The 18,198-nt window shown below is 33.4% G+C and overlaps 1 protein-coding gene across 3 annotated transcripts in view; it reads left to right on the forward strand.

Annotated features, from left to right (window-relative positions):
- The window catches only part of Gkap1 (G kinase anchoring protein 1), a 56,937-nt gene extending 45,536 nt beyond the window's left edge, over nucleotides 1-11,401 (forward strand). For all 3 annotated transcript variants that reach the window (XM_005340912.3, XM_005340913.3, XM_013365498.4), the window contains 5 exons: nucleotides 754-855; nucleotides 4,470-4,533; nucleotides 4,724-4,794; nucleotides 5,229-5,306; nucleotides 7,859-11,401. In XM_005340912.3, the coding sequence (XP_005340969.1) occupies nucleotides 754-855; nucleotides 4,470-4,533; nucleotides 4,724-4,794; nucleotides 5,229-5,306; nucleotides 7,859-7,906 (363 nt within the window). In that variant the 3' untranslated portion in view covers nucleotides 7,907-11,401. The remainder of the gene's footprint in view (nucleotides 1-753; nucleotides 856-4,469; nucleotides 4,534-4,723; nucleotides 4,795-5,228; nucleotides 5,307-7,858) is intronic.
- The last annotated feature ends 6,797 nt before the right edge of the window (nucleotides 11,402-18,198 follow it).

Below are 18,198 nucleotides of genomic sequence, written 5' to 3' on the forward strand. Positions count from 1 at the left end.
AATATAATGGTTCTGCTCAGAATCCTTCACTACTTTCTGTTTTAATCATAGTAATTTGCAGACTGTTTTTATAGCTTACAAGGCCCTCTAAGATCAGGCTTTATTGATTTTTCTGAAGTCATCTTATACTATCTCACCCCTTATTATACTCCATCTACACTGTCGTCTTTCTTCCTTTCTAATTGCAACATTTGTTTATCTGTGATCTGTCTCCTCTCTTAGATATCTAAGTCCCATAAGAGTAAGAAGCTTTTCAGTTCAGGTGTTCTATTGTATACCTGGTACCTAGCAGCTAAGATAACCTGTATTTGTAGAATAAATTGGTGTTGCCTCCTTACTCATTATATAAATAGAGCCAATTTATGTTCATCAAAAGAATGGACTTTGGATGACTTTGTACATTTAAATTTATTTACTTTAGTATATGGTATAAGATGACAGGAATTTTCAGGATAGACTAATAATAATAACTTGTTATGGAACACTTTTAATGTTTATTTCAAGATAGAAATAACATTCCAGAGTCCTGATATTCATAAGTATATTTGCAGTTTGAGATTAACTGTAGAAATCTTATTTGCTTACATTATAGAATTAGGATAATAATTGAGTCAAAGTGGAAATGTCAATATTTAAGGTTGCCTAAGAAAATTAAAGTTAGGATATTTCTTTTTAAACTTGTCTCAAAGGACTGTTGCAAGCCAGGTTTGATAGAACAATTTCAGTCCTAAAATAGTGTTTTTCTTTTTTCAGGACGTGGTTCTAAAAGATGGAAGAATTGAAAGACTAAAGTTGGAACTTGAAAAGAAAGATGCTGAAATCCAGAAGCTGAAAAATGTGATCACTCAGTGGGAGGTTTGTATGCACCAGTCTATAAATGCAAATGTTCTTTTTCTTTTTTTTTCAGTTGCCAATGGACCTTTATTTTAAATAGTTATATGTGGTGCTGCGAATTGAACCCAGTGCCTCACACATGCTAGGCAAGGCTCTACCACTGAGCTACAACCCCAATCCTCTGCTTTTCTTATATGTAAATGTTTAATATACAGCTGATAGAAACAGTCATTCTGCTATTGAGAATTTTAAAACTGATTAATGATTTAATGTCTGAACAATATTATAATTTTTATTGTTGTAAAATATTTATAACCATTTCAAGTGTACTACTGATTCAGTGGCATTGAGTATCTTCATGATCTTGTCTAATCATAACCATTATCTCTTTCCAGAATTTTTTTTATCATCCTATCCCAAACAGAAATTCTGTACCCATTAAACAACTGCATTTTCATTCCCCAGACCTTTATAACCTTTAATATCTATGAATTTGTCCATTCTGGTTACCTCACATAGGTAGAATCATACATTGTTTTTCCTTTTATGTCTGGCTTATTTCTTTTAGTATAATGTTTTCAAGGTTCATCCATGTTGTAGCATATATCAGAATTTTATTCCTTTTTATAGTTGAATGATGTTCCATGGTATGTATATACTACATTTTGTTTGTTAGTATACAATCTTGAGTCCCAGATTTTAATTCTTTGGATTAATTTTTTGAGAAACCACCAACTCTTTTTCAAAGTAGTTATACCATTTTTTAAAATATTTTGTTGTTGGACACGATACATTTATTTATTTTTATGTGGTGCTGAGTATTGAACCCAGTGACCTGTAGGCACTAGGTGAGCGCTCTACCACTGAGCCACAACCCCAGCCCCAGTTATACCATTTTACATTCTCACCTGTGCTTGGGGTTCTAATTTCTCCACATCTTCAACATTTGTTAAATAAGTGTGTATTTTTAACCATAAATTATGTGAATTACTCTCTTACTTCTTCCTTTAGCCCTTAAAATTTCTTTACTCAATTTGAATATCACTCTCTTTGACTAATTCTTAGAACAATTGTTTATTGAGTACTTGTAGTATGCCAAATACCCTTCTGGGTCCTGCATATGTAATAGTTAAAAAAAAAAAAAAAGAAAGTCAAGTTCCAACCCTTATGGTATTTACACTTCTTTCCTGCTCCTGCCTTTAAGAATCACTATATGTGCCTATCTTCCTTAGCCTTTCATTTCTGCTTTCATTACTTTTGTTGTTAATAGGCATGGGGAATAAAAAATGAGTTACAAGGAAGATAAACATAAAAACAATTGCAGTACAGTATAAGAATTATAATTGATATTTGACAGAGTATTCAAGAAGTAGAGAGAAAAGAACAAAGAGTTGTTGCTGTTTAAAATTGGTAAGATTTTACAGAAAATATGTTTTTTCCAGAGAGGAAAATAGTGTGTACAAAAACATGGGAATGGTGGGATGTACATGGTAACTGACATTTAGAGAATTGAGAAGCTATCGAAAATGAGATTGAAGGTGTTTGTTGAGTATTACACAAAGAGGGCAGTAAAAAGTCTTTTCTTTTTACATGAGAATTGTTTTGTGGGATGATAATGCATGTAGCCTAGTCTTAAAGTGAAGACAGTCTGATAAAAATGGCCATGTATTGAGTGTAAGAGGAAGGACACATTTTTCAAACTGTTTTGAGAAATGGGAACTAATAGATTCCATTTTTAACTTGTTGAATTTGAAATGGCTGTGTTATATGCAAGTATATATGCTCAAGACACAGTGGGGGTCAGTATATATGCATTTAACTATCAATTTTATATGCTCTTTCATAAACTTTCAAAACACTAGTAAGGGCATCAAATATTGCATACATTATCATAAACTACTTATTACTGGTATTTTACATATTTATGTTTTTGTAGATATGCTTATTCAGGATTGTGTATACAAAACTATGTATGCTATTTATTTATGAGCAATTTAGGGAATTTTTCACAGGTAAGTTTGCACGTTTTCAAGTTTGCTTTAAGAACCAATTTAGACTCTTCAAGGCTTACTTAAGAGGTGTATACTGAGCAGAACTTTGGAGCTAAAGTTTTGAGCTAAAGTTTTGAGCTAAAGTTTGGTGAGATGTTAGCAGAAATTGAAGACATGAGAATGGGAATTTATAGTAGTGTGGCTCCATATTTATAGTGTATTTTTCTGTATTCATAGTGAATATAGTTGTAGTTTAGTGGATATGTTTTCCCCCTTGTATCTATGTTTCCATCTTGTCTTCCTTATTCATTTCTAAACTCAAGTCCTATCCTTTATATTTACTGTGGTGCTTTGGTTTACTGTGTTGACTATACTGTTACTTAGCATATAGTATTGATTTATCATTAGCAATTTAATGGACAAAGTACTGGTTAGTAAAAGCCACTTTTAATAGGATGTGAACTTCATTTAAATTTGTTTTACAAATAGTTTTGAGGGTTGGGGGTGTAGCTCAGTGGTAGAGCACTTGCCCTGTGTATACAGGCATTGGGTTTCATCCCTTATACTGCCAAATGAAACAAAATTTTGGGATCTGGTAACTTCTGCACATATCTGTACATGTTGAGAGAAGAAATGAAAAGTTTCTTAAAGTTTCTTACATGTTTTCTTTAGGCTTTTTTAAAAAATATTTTTAGTTGTCAATGGACCTCTGTTTTACTTATTTATATGCAGTGCTGAGAATCGAACCCAGAGCCTCACATGCTAGGCAAGCACTCAATTACTGAGCTACAACCCCAGCCGTTCTTTAGGCTTTTATTTTTAAAAATATACTGAATGTATTTTTTTGATGTACTTATTAATTCTTTATCAGTGATTCAAAGAATGTTACATGTTGAATAGGGTAGCATAGGCAGAAAATTGCCTAGAATATGGATTGTTAATGTGGGAGCACAATTCCTCTTTGTTTATAAATATATTATTATATCATTTATGTAATATGAGAAGGAGCAAACCACTTGGAAAAAGAAATTGAAAAAAGAGTTAAAAGATTTTAATAAATAAGTCATATCAGCTAAAAATTGCCATAATAATAATTTTTAGTCAGTGAATTAATAGGAGATTAAACTTTAACTGAGAAGAGATAGAACTGCATTACAAAATTCAGTTACCACTGCAAGTGTCCCAAAATTTAAATTATAGTTTAATAAGACTAAAACTTCATTTTTAGTATTCAGTAACCACATATTGGATAGTGGCAGATATGAAACAGATATAGAAAATTCTTATATATTGCTGGACAGTACTGGTATAGAACTGTGAGTCATTTTCATTTTGGTTTTTATCTAAATTATTTTGAATTGTATTACCTAACTTTCCTTCACTTTTATCCCTCCTTTAACTTTATAATTATCCCTCCTTTAAATTTATAATCACCTATAATAATATCTATTATTGTATCAAAGATTTATTTTAGTAGTAGACAATTCTGAGTACAGCTTTCTCTATCCTTTTTCTTTCAAAAGTAATTTATATCTTTGAGTAAGCCTAGAATTCACAGCTCCACATATTGATAATGAAATAGTAATTGTTAATAGAACATTAATTGTATCATTTACTTTTTTTAAAATAAATTTTTTCTCTTAGGCAAAGTATAAAGAAGTAAAGGCAAGAAATGCACAGTTATTGAAAATGCTGCAGGAAGGTGAAAGTAAGTGATGTTATGTTTTTGGAGTTAAAGTTAATCTTAAATAATACCTGAAGACAATTTTTCAAGATATAAAAAGGTTTCCCAGAGTGTTCTCACTGTACTTAACTTGGTATTGGTTTATTGTAGTATTGTTTAAGTATTTGAGTGACTGAAAAGACTATACGGTGGTTTTTCCTTTTTTTTTTGTCAGTGAAAGATAAAGCAGAAATTCTTCTGCAAGTTGATGAATCACAAAGTATCAAGAATGAGCTAACTATACAGGTAAGGAACTATAGAGCATTCGAGTAGTCTTTTTAGGCTGTTCTTCAATCTTACAGTATTAAACTTGAATAAACAAATACAGCCCATCAACATTGCAAGAAGGTGATAGAAATTATACTTTTATTGTGTAATAGCAAATAAATGATGATTCTGTTTTTTGCACCATTGGGGAAAAATAAGGTTGCATTTTAGTGAACTGTGAACATAGAACTTATTCTGTTCCTGTACTTGATTTTCTCTTTCTATCCTTATTCGGTCTTCTAGTACAACAGTGAGCTTATCCTATCTATCTTTAATATATAACCATGTACAACATCTAATGGAAATTATGTAGAGGGTTTCTCCTTTGATACTCATTTATTTGTCAGAATTTATCATTGTAAATTAAGTGTTATAAATTTTAAAATGTTTTCTTATTGAATGTTTGGTTATAGGTGACGTCACTGCATGCAGCATTAGAACAAGAAAGATCTAAAGTGAAAGTATTACAAGCAGAATTAGCCAAATACCAGGTATGCTTTTAAAATTTTCAAGAGTTTTCATTACACACAGTAATTTGAGTAGACACTATGTGAGAATAAATGTAGTATTTTATTCTTAGGCTAGAATTTACACACCATATATATTAATAATTTTGTTAATAGTCATGTACTTTGTGTTTTAGAAAATGTTAGATATTGATTTGTACAGTATCAAATAAGTAATTTGGGAAAGTCTTTGGAATTAGTAGAAGTATGACATATGTGCCATTAAGTCATCTTGGGGGAAATGACATTTGTCCCATTATATCCTAATTTTGCTTGGGTACAGGGCTATAGCTCCATTAAAAAGATACCATTTCCCCTTTATAATTTATAAGTACTATGTAGGGGTAATATTTGGAGAAATTGTGTGCATATCATTTTTATGATAATATTTGCATCAATTATTATTTATGTTATTTGCATCAGTTATTTTTGGTGATTACCTAATAGTGATTTTTTGATTTATTCTGCATTTACAAGATGACATTCAGCATCTTCTCTCTGGATGAAGCCAAAAAAACCCCAAAACAATGCTTCATTTTAATATATATTTATACATACATACACATTTGTATGTACATATTTATGTTTCTGAATCATAAAAATGCATTAATTGATTTGGAATTATGGTCAAAAAATGCTTAGAAGCCAATGGTGGTGTGGAGAACCTAAATTTTGTTTAGTCCTAGCTTTGAAATTGAATCAGTTTGGAAAGGAAAATTTTCTTTGCTTAGGAGATTTTGAAATAGATCCCCCTGTATATTTGTTGTTTGGTTTGGTTGTTGATTTATTTCATTGAGTTGCATGGTAAGTTTTTAGCCACATAACATTGATAACTATGTATAGTGGTTATATATCTTAAAGAATTCTTAAATTTATTTTTATTTTCCTGCTAATAGATAAATCTCTTTTTAAAATACATGTCATTACAACCTAATGTTCTACAAAACCTGTTCATTCATTAAATCTTTGCAGAACTTTAATGTGATCAGGAATTAAGAACAGCATTCTTATACTTGGGATGCTCCCCTCCCTTCCACTTCTTTCTTCCCCTGTACTTCTCTCCCCTCCCTTCCAAGAGTGGTGATATAGCTCTAGAGTAATATAAACAGAATAGGGGTAAAAGAAATTATTTTCAAACTCATTATCAAATGAGTCTGGGCTTGTTATGTCTCTGTTATGACCACTACTTCAAAAATGTACTTCCATAGATAAGCAGTTCTCAAATTTGGTTGATCAGCAGGATTACTTGGAAACATTTTGAATTACAGATTATAATCCAGTCAAATAGATATGGGACAAAGCCTAGACATCAGAATTTTAAAAAAAACACTACTGCTTACCAAAGTAAGCTTTATGCATGTATGAATATCTCACAATTCATTCCAATTTTATATATAACTATAATTTACCAATTAATAAATAAGTAGAAAGAAGATCATTAGAGAAGGGGAAAAGGATCAGGGGGAGGGAGGAGGAAGGGGAATTAGGGGATTAAAATGAAGAATACTGTTATGCATTTATGACCATGTCAGAATGAAATCCCAATAATGTGTGTAACCATAATGCACTAATAAATTTATAAATACTACTACTTAGGTAATTTTTTGATACTTTTGTGTTTTGGTACTGCGGATTGAACCAAGGGGTACTCAACCACTGAGTCACATTCCTATCCCTTTTCATTTTTTATTTTTAGACAGGTTCTTGCTAAGCTGCCTAGGGCCTCACTAGTTGCTGAGGCTGGCTTTGAATTTGTGACCCTGGATTCTATCCTCATTACCACAGAAAAGTGGGTGGGTGGGAACTATTTTAAGGTATTTATATTTAAATTGAGGGATAGAGTGTATAGTTATGGAAATTTTTAATTTTCTTTTTATGAATTGTACTTGCCATATTTCTACAATTCATATTTGCTTTTTAAATCAGAATAAAGCAGGAAATATTATGTTAAAAGTAATGCATATAAAATTCTTTGTCTTTAAAAGCTGCTTTTTCTCTTGGCTCAAGTCAGATACCATAAATGGTGTTTCATATGCAACAAGTTAAATATAGATTTATATGTGCTACTGGGAAATCTATGGATAAACAATCAAATTTTTTATTCTGTTTATATCAACAAAACTAGATAGAACTTATATTATTAATTGTATTACTCAAAAGATCATGAACAGAATTATTAAATGTGCTGAACACATAACAGATTTTGTGTTTTATTTTGGTATTGATTAAAAATTTAATATTTTTAAATCTCTGGGGCAGTCAAAGTGAGCTCTAAAACGTAATATGTTTATCATCTAGCTAAGTAAGCCCAGACAAATTTATATAGAAGTGCTGTAACTATTTTCTACAACCTACTTTAATCATTTATAAAAATAACCACATAAGAATAATTCAGTAGTATACATATTCAAATTTATAACAAATTCAAGAAAAAAATGCTTTCTTATCCCCAAATATCTTTGGTTGTATATATTCTTAAAACGAAAATGACCCCCAAGTGCTATATTCTAAATAATTTGTTGTATTTTTCTTTACAGGGTGGCAGAAAAGGGAAAAGAAACTCTGAATCTGACCAGTGTAGGTGATTATATAATTAGCCTTTGAAGTCAACACAAAAATTAAAATTTTCAGGGTTTTTCAAAGATGTATATATTTAATGCTGTGCAACTGCTAAACTATGCAGTTTTGTTGAAGAAACTAAAAGTACTAGTTCACTAACAGTCTATAATTTTATGTTCTTTTGACTTAAAGTGGAAAGAAGAAATATAGAATTCCAGCCAAACTCAGTGTTTATCGTTTACTATTCATACTTCTTATCACTTTAGTTTTTCATCAGTCAATAAAGTTAATTTACTCTTCCACTAGTATGTTTGATTTTTAAATTTTCATAAACAATGTAAAAACATTGTTTTTGCTTATAGCTCAACCAGTTAATTGGGTTCTTTCAGCTTAGCAAATATTTATTCAAGATATACACGAGTGAAATATGGTTGACATCTTCAGTTAGGTTATGTCTAGGGGAAATAGAAAGTGAACATGGGTAAAATAAAAGCAAAAAATCATTATCGTGTGAGTATGCTATCATATTATTTGGGAATTGCGAAAACTTGCATGAGATAATTTTTAGAGAGTAGTTTTTTTCTGTAAATTTGAGAGGCATTCCAAGCAAAAGTGATCCCTTTCTGGGCTGAAAGATTTATTTAAAGAATAATCTGGCCTGAGGACAGTAACATGATACACTGAGAACTGGAGGACTATTGATGTGTGGGGAGGAAGGAATGAGAGATTTTTCATTGGTATAATCAATTACTAAAAGAGCTTTATTTAGTACAATCACTGAAATACAATTATTATTCATTAAAATAAAATTTTTCTTTGTGTGTTAACAAAGAGAATACATAAATAATGGTCTTGACTCTTAAAACTAGCATTATATTCTACATCTTAATAATCTTTGGAGAAAAAACTACTTCACCAGAAAGTTCATGAAATTGTCATCATTGCATATTTCTGTCTTCTTCCATGAGGTTATATTAGCCTCGCAAAGAATTGTGATATATTATTCTCTGTAGTCCAGTTGCTTAATCTGTTATGAGGCACAGAGTAGATGCTAAGGAAATATTTAATTAATAAAAGAAGACCTTCAGGGCTGGGGCTATAGCTCAGTGGCAGAGTGTTTGCCTGGTATGCCTGAGGCACTGGGTTCAATCTTTAGCACCACAAACAATATACAAATAAAATAAAGGCATTTTGTCCATCTACAACTACCAAAAAAATTAAATCAAAAAAAAAAATAAAAGAAGACATTCAAGGGAAAAAGACAAAAAGGCAAAATGAGTGGAACTGATAAGGGAACAGAAAGATAAGCAAAGACTGTATTAAGGGAATAGAATGCCTTCTTCCTTACCCCCAACCTCCCCAATCCATATGCTAAGGATGAACCTAGTACCTTGTACACGCTAGGGGAGTGATCTACCACTGAGTTACATCCCCAGCCCAGAATGGATCATGTATTTATATAGGACAGTAATGAGAAAACAGAAAAGGTAGGCTGGGAATAGTTATCATCCATCTTGAATTCCAGATTAAGAAATTGGTAATGGGCTGAGATTGTGGCTCAGTGGCAGAGCACCTGCCTAGCATGTTTTGAGGCACTGGGTTTAATCCTCAGCACCACCTAAAAAAATAAATAAGTTATAAAAATATATGTAAAAATAATTTGGTAGGCACATTAAAAAACCATTAAATTTTTACAGAGAAAGGAGACATGTAATTAGTTTTCCTTTAAGAAGATTGAAATGGCAGTAATGTAATAGAAAACTATAGAAGAAAGTCATTTGGAAGGGGATATCAAGGAGGCATTATAATAGTAGAAATAGACAACTAGGAAAGGAAGTTTTTTTTTCCTGAAGTAGGAAAGTGACAGTAGGATTCAGAAAATGAAATAAATGTTTCTGTTGTCTTAAATGTATGAAGGTGAGAAAAGAATGAGGGCAGGGGGAAAAAAAGGTTCCAAGCCCAAATGAAAGTGATAGTGCTGCTAATAGGTAAACTGAAAGAAGAATGAATGAGGAGATGACAGAATTGACTTTTGGGAGGTGGTACTGGGAGAGGCATTTGGCCACTGAGCTTCATCCCCAGACCTTTTTATTTTTTGAGACAGGGTCTGTGTTGCTAATCCTCCTGCCTCAGTGTCCCAAGTTGCTGAGATTATAGGCATGTGTTACTGAACCTCACTCAGAATTGAGTTCAACATTTTAAATTGGATTGTGTAAATTTATCCTGTGAAAATAATTTGAAAGAAGGATCTATATAGGTAAAAATAGTAACATAATAGAGAACCATGGGAGTAACATAAATATCCAATCAAATGATTAATTGATTTAATACTTAAGTGAGAAGAATTACATGGAACTTAAATGTATAACTAGGATGACTGAAAACAGAGTATACTGAACAAAGTTTAAATATAAAAACAAAATACAGCTTGTACACACTGACTACAATTATATGAAAATGATATATGCATATGGACAAACTGGAAATGGTTAATTCCAAAATCAAACTGCATGGAATGGGAGCATTATGGCTTAGTTGTGAGGTTTTTTTCCCTTAAAATTTCATCTAACAACATTTTTTGCAATAAAAGAATAGGAAAACTTCTTTTGCTTAAATTTGTGTTAAGTAATTTGCTGTTGTGGAAGTAGGTTGTATCAACTTGTTTTATTAAGTGTTAATAAGGGATATTTCCTGGACAAGGATTTTTTGTTTTTGTTCGTTGTTGTTATTGTTGTTGTTGTTTTAAATCCAGAACCCTTCACTATAATAGAATTGAACTAGGGAAGATAGCATTGTGAATCAAAATAACTATATAACTGCAAGAAAACTTGCAGTTTAATCAACCAGCTTAAAGTCTCACTGGTTTTACTTTCTATTGTTTAACTTTTAGAACTGTAGAAGTTTTACTACCATTAACCATGTCATATAGTTCTGATGATATCTATTTAAAATTAACTTTTGATAATCATATTACAAACTAAGGTGTAATTTTATAGATTTTTATCATTAAATGCAATGTGCTTTGCATTGTGAATTTGTTAGAGAAAAGGTAATTTTCTTCTTGATACTTCAATATATATAGAGAATGAATATGGATTGTATTGTCTTATGTAGAATTAGTTTTTAAAATACAACTTTAATTGTGATATAATGACATACAACTGCATATAATAGATTGGGATGAGTGAACATGCTTTGTGATTTCAAACCTTCAAAGTTTGTTGGAATTTGCTTTATGGACAATTTGTAATCAATTAGTAAATGTTTTGTGTAGGCTTGGAAAATATGTATTCTGCCGTTTTGGAGTGCAGTATTCTATATATGTCCAATTATATCAAGTTTCTTCAAGTCTAATATATCTATTGATTTTCTGTCTTCTATTTGATCAACTGTTGAAGAGAGGTGTGTTAAAATCTGACAATGATTGTGGATTTGTCTACTTTTGTCTGTCTGCTTTGTAGGTGTGTATAAATTTAAAGCTCTTTTATCCTGTGGTGAAAGATAAATTTTATTTTTATGAATGACTGTTATTAGTATGTTTTTTTGCTTTGAAAGCTTTATTTCATCTAATAACTGTTAGCTTCCTTAAACTTAGTGTTTCCATGTTGTATTTGGCACCACCTCCCATCAGTCAATCTTTCTGTGATCTTATGTATCTTGTTTATTTTTAGTTTTGAGACAGTTTTGCTAAGTTGCCTCGGCTATTCTTGAATTTGTCATCCTTGTGCCTCAGCCTCATAAGTTGCTGGGATTACAAATGTGCATCACCACACCCAACACTTAACAGGATTCTAATAAACTGCATATTATACTTTCCTGTTTTTAATCCCAATCTGACAACTTTCTATTTCTGTTTATATCTTTTTCTCATTTTTGTTGGTGATCCCCTTTCTTGTCTGGTCTTTAGAACTGTTAAGTCCTCTAACACTTAGGCTTTTCAAATAAAACAAGTTGGTCCCCCAAAAAGAAGAAAAGTTTTATTATTAGTGGGGCTCTACCCACCAATTTTTAGTACTAAAGTTTGATTTCAGAGACAATCAACATTTTTAAATAACTGATGCAAGAATCTATTATTAAAGCAGCTGCTGTTGGAAGAAAATAACTGACAGTTACTTTTTGACATTGTAGTTCATTTTGAGCCACCAATTTTAATTCTGTCAAATGTAACTTTTTTAAATTAAATAATTAAAAGTAATATATGTATATATACACACGCTAGGATATATATATATATATATATATATATATATATATATATATATATATATAAAATAAAGCTTTTTTGGCTTCTTAGAATAGTACTTGTCATACTGCTGTCTGTTTTGTGTTGCTATAACAAAATATCAGAGACTAGGTTATTTTTATTTTAATTTTTTTACTTTTTTTAAATTAGTTACACATGACAGTACAATGATCTTGACATATCATACATTTGAATACATTTGAATCAGATGGGGTATAATTTCTCATTTAGGTTATTTTATAAAGAAAAGAAGTTTGTCTTTGCTCACAATTCTGGAGATCCAAGAACATGGCACCAGTGTCTCGGTGTGAGGGTCTCCCTGGATGGTGAAACAGGAAGTGAGAGATTCAGGAGTTGCACCAGGTGCACTTCAAACAGCAGCCAGTTTTCACAGGAATGGAAAAACATTAATCATCTCCCACTTGAATTCACCTGATAAAGGTTCTGTAATCTCTCAACATTGCCAGAGTGAGGAACCAGCCTTCCAGCAGATCAACCTTTGGGGGACACACTCGAATCATAGCACCAATATCTATGTTTATTTAATAGCAAAGTGTTTTTGCTAATATTTTTTGGCCAAAATAACAAATTCTTCTTTTTCTCTTATTTCTAAATGTTATAATTTCAGCCTTTCATGTTTATAAGATAGCAAACAATTATCATGGAATATTATATGAACCAGTTATCTGGATGATTTTAAACCAGTAGCCAGCCAGGTTGAAAGCCATTGGGCTAAAAGACAAAACACAGAAAAAAAGTAGATAGACTCAGGAAAAAAAAAAAAACAACTTAGGCCTTAAAATGAGACAAGTAAAGCCCATCACACACAAATAGTTTTAACTGCCCCTTCCTCTAGAATAGGGTCTGTTACTCTTTTATTAAATTTGGGTGGTCTCTTCCACCTCCACCATCTTAAAATGCTTTCTCTGGGAGAAGCTAGCCATCATGTATAATAAGTACCTAGAGAGCTCTGTGCTATAAGAAATTCAAGTCAGATGACAAGGTCACTTATAGGACTTTAGTTGATAACCCACAGCCTAGCCAATAGTCAATTGCAACTATAGGCCATGTAAGTGAGCTATTGTAGATGTCTGACTCATTTTGACCCCCACCTCAGTTCACATCCAACTACATGTGAGATCACAAGAACTCCCCAGACATCTTAGGCCTTCAGGCTGCTCTAATACCCAAAGTACCATAAAATGGGTAGCTTATAAACAACAGAAGCTTATTTCTCACAGCTCTGAGAAGTCCAAGATTAAGGCACCAGCAAATTTTAATGTTTGGTGAGGACTTGCTTTCTGATGCATGGATTACAACTTCTAGCCATGTCCTCACCTTGGGGGAAGGATCAAACTCTGGGACCTCTTTTATAAGGCCCTAATACCATTCATGAGGGCTCTGTCCCATGACCTACTCACATTCCAACAGCCCCATCTCCTGTTATCATCAGTGGTGATTGAGTTTTATCATATGAATTTCGAGGCAAGACAAATAGACCATAGCATTTTAAGCTATTAAATTTAGGAGTTGTTTGTTTCACAGCAATAAATAATGAGGGATAGATGGGAAGATGGCAGGGTAGAGGAAAGCAGCATTCCAAGTCATGCCATGGCCTGAGACCAAAGCAACAGTTGTACATCTTCTCAGCAAGATGGGTAAAAGAGGGATTTCACTAAAATTCAAAATTGGACATTCAAAGTGGCTTAGGGACTCAAATTTGGGTACAATAAACAAAGAAGAAAGAATATATTGGAGGTTACCCAGCTGCCACACCATCATGGAAAGTGAAGGTGATTGGCACTGATTCACCACAGAGGATGATTCACACCCATGTTGGGGTAGGCCCAAAATGTCTAGTTAGGCTCCTTCCTGAGGCTTCCAGTGGCCTATGTTATGTTTTTAGTGTGTAACCAAGGGCATGAATTGGCTATGCTATGGTCAGTGTGTATCTTTTTCCAGCTGAAGTGGTTCTGGAGTCTGAGCAGGCAGGAGTGAATACCTTGGGGACTAAGCTCAGGAAGATTGTGCTCTTGGGAGCAGTTAGTGGAAGATTGGCACCCCTTGCCCCTCCACTGAAATTCTTGGGAGGCTCCTGAGATCCAAACCGGAATCCACTATTGTTAAGCCCTAGGGGTGGGCTGACCTAATCTCTCAGAAGCAGGTATCACCAACAAAGCCCTTGAGGCCTGATTAGGCCTAAGCCCCACCTTCTGGAACTCCCCTCATGACTGTGCATAAGCTTTACCCTGAGAGTGCACTAAAATGGTCTGAACAGACAGAACTCCAACTATAATACTTCCTAATATGTCACACCTTATACTAGTGAGAAGGGAAGCTGAAATTTAAACAATTTCAGTCTTACACCGCTCCAACTGGCACATCAGACAGCAACACAAAAACAAGAAAGGGTTAAACCCTCACCCCTTGCTCTCTCAGTACCCGGAAAAAGGACTATTGAACATAGACAGTGACCACCCAATCTGGTCGACTATTTTGACCATCTCTGTGGAGATGGTTCCTTTGTTCTTCATTAAGAATTTGTGTGTGTGTGTGTGAATTCTTGGTGTGTTAATTGGTTCAGGGACATAAATACATACACTTATTACTTTTCTCTCATTTTTAGCATTTTTAATGTTTATTTTTCTTGTCTTTGTCTTTTGAGGGTTTGGGGTTTAGGGATATATATTTTTGTTTGTTTGTTCATTCTGGCGGGGGGGGGGGGTACCAGGGATTGAACTCAAGGGCCCTCAACCACTGAGCCACATTCCCACATTCATAGCCCTATTTTGTATTTTATTAGACACAAGGTCTCACTGAGTTGCCTAGTGCCTCGCTAAGTTGCTGAGGCTGGCTTTGAACTTGCAATCCTGCCTCTACTTCCTGAGCTGCTGGGATTATAGGAGTGTGCCACCACACTCAACCTTTGTTTGGTTTTGTATAATTTTCATTTATTTATTTCTCTTGTCTTTCTCTCTTTTGCTAATGGCCTAATTCTATTTTTCCCCTCCTTTCATGTAAAAATCACCTGCTACATCTCTTCTGCATTCTCTTTGTTTATTTTTTGAAATTGTAAACTCTTTTCTACCTTCCTAACTCATTTTTTCCCTAATGAACAATTTTTACACCTGTCAGAACTAATTGGCTTATATAACTCTTGCTGATGCAATCATTACTGCTTTGGATGATAAAACTGATACTTGCTATTTGCTTTAAAGCCAAATCTAGTTCATGGTTATTGTTTTTACTATTTAAAATTGCTGAACCCACTGTACCTGGGTTTTGGTGGTAATTATGTTGAAGGTGTTGTAGGAACTGGGCATTTACTTTAATGCCGTGTATTTTTTGCAACAGTTATTAAAATTGTTTATTTTACCCTATTCTGTGAGGTGCCGGGAACCTACAGGGACAATAAAAATTCACAGGTTAGAAACTCTGCTGCTGAACTAAACCCAACCAAAAGACAGCATATCTTACTCCACACATAAATTAATGACACTCAATCTTCAGTTATACTTTAATGCAAATAATAGAAGAGACAAAAACCAAAACTGATGATCAGACGATGCCATTCAAGTTGGGATAATCATTAATATACTAGACAAATAGTAAACTCCTCCTGTCAAATTCCTTACCTACTTCATTTTTTATTGTGGTACTGTTGTTAAATGCCATTTCTATATAAGTGGCAAATAGTATAGACATCAAAGTAGACACCAGGTATTTAGCATAAAGCTGTACATCTGTTGCTGAAATTAATGCTACTCTTGGCTCCTCCTTCCCTCTAAGAGGGTCAGAAAGAGATTGGGACACTACAAGATCACAGAGTAGAGATCCTGCAGCTGGGAAATACATCTCTACCAAGCAATAGTGAGTCTCACTCCACACACTTCATCTGAGCCCGGACATTATTTTGAGACAAAAGCCTCAAACCATACCAAGGATTCAAAAGGAACAATCAGGGTGCTCACATCCCACCCCTTGGCATCTACTCATGTATCAAAAACAGAAGTCTCAGAACAAATAAGATAATTAAACACAAAAGGACACATGCAAAAAAAGGGGGGGGGGGATCCACCTCAATTGATGGACATGTCCAAGACCCCTGAAAACATGAGGAAATAAGGAAACAAGCAAGACAACCCCCAACCCCAATCCACAATCCCCTAACAAAGGATCCCACTGAGAGTTTGTATGAAAGCCCAGAGAAAGATTTTTTTATTGGTTGTTCACAACATTACAAAGCTCTTGACATATCATATTTCATACATTAGATTGAAGTGGGTTATGAACTCCCAATTTTACCCCAAATGCAGATTGCAGAATCACGTCGGTTACACATCCACAATTTTACTTAATGCCCTATTAGTAATTGTTGTATTCTGCTACCTTTCCTATCCCTTACTATCCCCCCTCCCCTTCCCTCACATCTTTTCTCTCTACCCCATCTACAGTAATTCATTTCTCTCCTTGTTTATTTTCCCATTCCCCTCACAACCTCTTATATGTAATTTTGTATAGCAATGAGAGTCTCCCTTCATTTCCATGCAATTTCCCTTTTCTCTCCTTTTCCCTCCCCAGAGAAAGATTTTTAAAAACTGATTATTAAAATGTTCAATGAACTAAAAGAAGATCTAAGGGAATAATTAAAAGAACAAATACAGGAGATGAAAGATCACTGCAATTAAGAAATAGAAATAGTGAAAAGACACCAAGCAGAACTGGAATGAAACCAAGAAACACTTGCAGGCATCATTAACAGATTAAAATGCATAGAAAAAAGAACCTCAGCCCTTGAAGATAGAACTTGAGTATATAGACTTCAATAAGGGGGAAAAATTGTGGAACATGACCACAATATATAAGAACTCTGAGACAACATTAAAAGACCAAACCTGAGAATCATTGGGATAGAATAGAAAATGGAGATAAAACTAAAGACGTAAAGAATATTTTCAGTGATATAGTTACAGAAAAGTTTTACTATATCAAAATGAGATAGACATTCACACAGATGAAGCTTACAGGACCCCAAATAGACCTATTCAAATGATATGCTCTCCAAGACATACAGTAATCAAAATGCCTAACATAGAAAATAAGGAAAGACTATTAAAAGCTGGAAAAGAGAAACATCAGGTCACAGAGGCAAACCAATCAGGCTCACTTCTGATTTCTTAGTGCAGACTCTACAATCAAGGAGGGCCTGGAATGAGATATTCTTTTTTTTTCATAGTTGTAGTTAGACACAATACCTTTATTTTATTTATTTTTATGTGATGCTGAGGATCAAATCCAGGGCCTTGCACATGCTAGATGAGCGCTCTACTGCTGAGCCAAAACCCCAACCCCTAGAGTGAGATATTCTAAGCCCTAAAAGTAAACAACTGCCAGCCATGGTTTCTATACCCAACAAAACTAATTTCAAATTTGAGAGGGAAATAAAAACTTTCCATGACAAAAATAAACAAAAAGAATTCATGAGCACCAAACCAGAACTACAAAAAATACTCAAAAATAATCTGCATGCAGAATAACTAAAAAACAATTCCCAAAGTTCCCAAATACAGAAAGTTCAATAGAAGAATAACACAATAAATGAGAAGACCAGATAAAATTTAGCAGAAAACCACAATGGCAGGAAACACAAATATATATCCATTATAATGCTGAATATTAATGGTCTAAACTCCCCAATTAAAAGAGACAGATTACCAGAAACAAGTTGGATCAAAAAAGGGGATCTAGTTATATGCTGTTTACAAAAGACTCACAAGCAAAGACAGGCTGCAAGAAAAATAATAGAAACCACATAAACCCATATAGATTGAGTAATATTCTCTTAAATAAAGACAGATCAAAGAAGAAATGAGAATAGAAGTTAAGGTTTTAGAAACGAGATAAAAACATCAAAATCTCTGGGACAGTATGAAAGCAGTTCTAAAAGAAAATTGCACTGAGTGCCACATTAAAAATGAACAAGCTATGCTCCATCTCAAGCCTTAAAAAAAAGAACATCAAATCAACAAATGGGCCAAGGACCTGAACAGACACTTCTCAGAGGAGGACATACAA

Source organism: Ictidomys tridecemlineatus, chromosome 4 (genome assembly GCF_052094955.1).
Source record: "Ictidomys tridecemlineatus isolate mIctTri1 chromosome 4, mIctTri1.hap1, whole genome shotgun sequence".
Taxonomy (NCBI): domain Eukaryota; kingdom Metazoa; phylum Chordata; class Mammalia; order Rodentia; family Sciuridae; genus Ictidomys; species Ictidomys tridecemlineatus.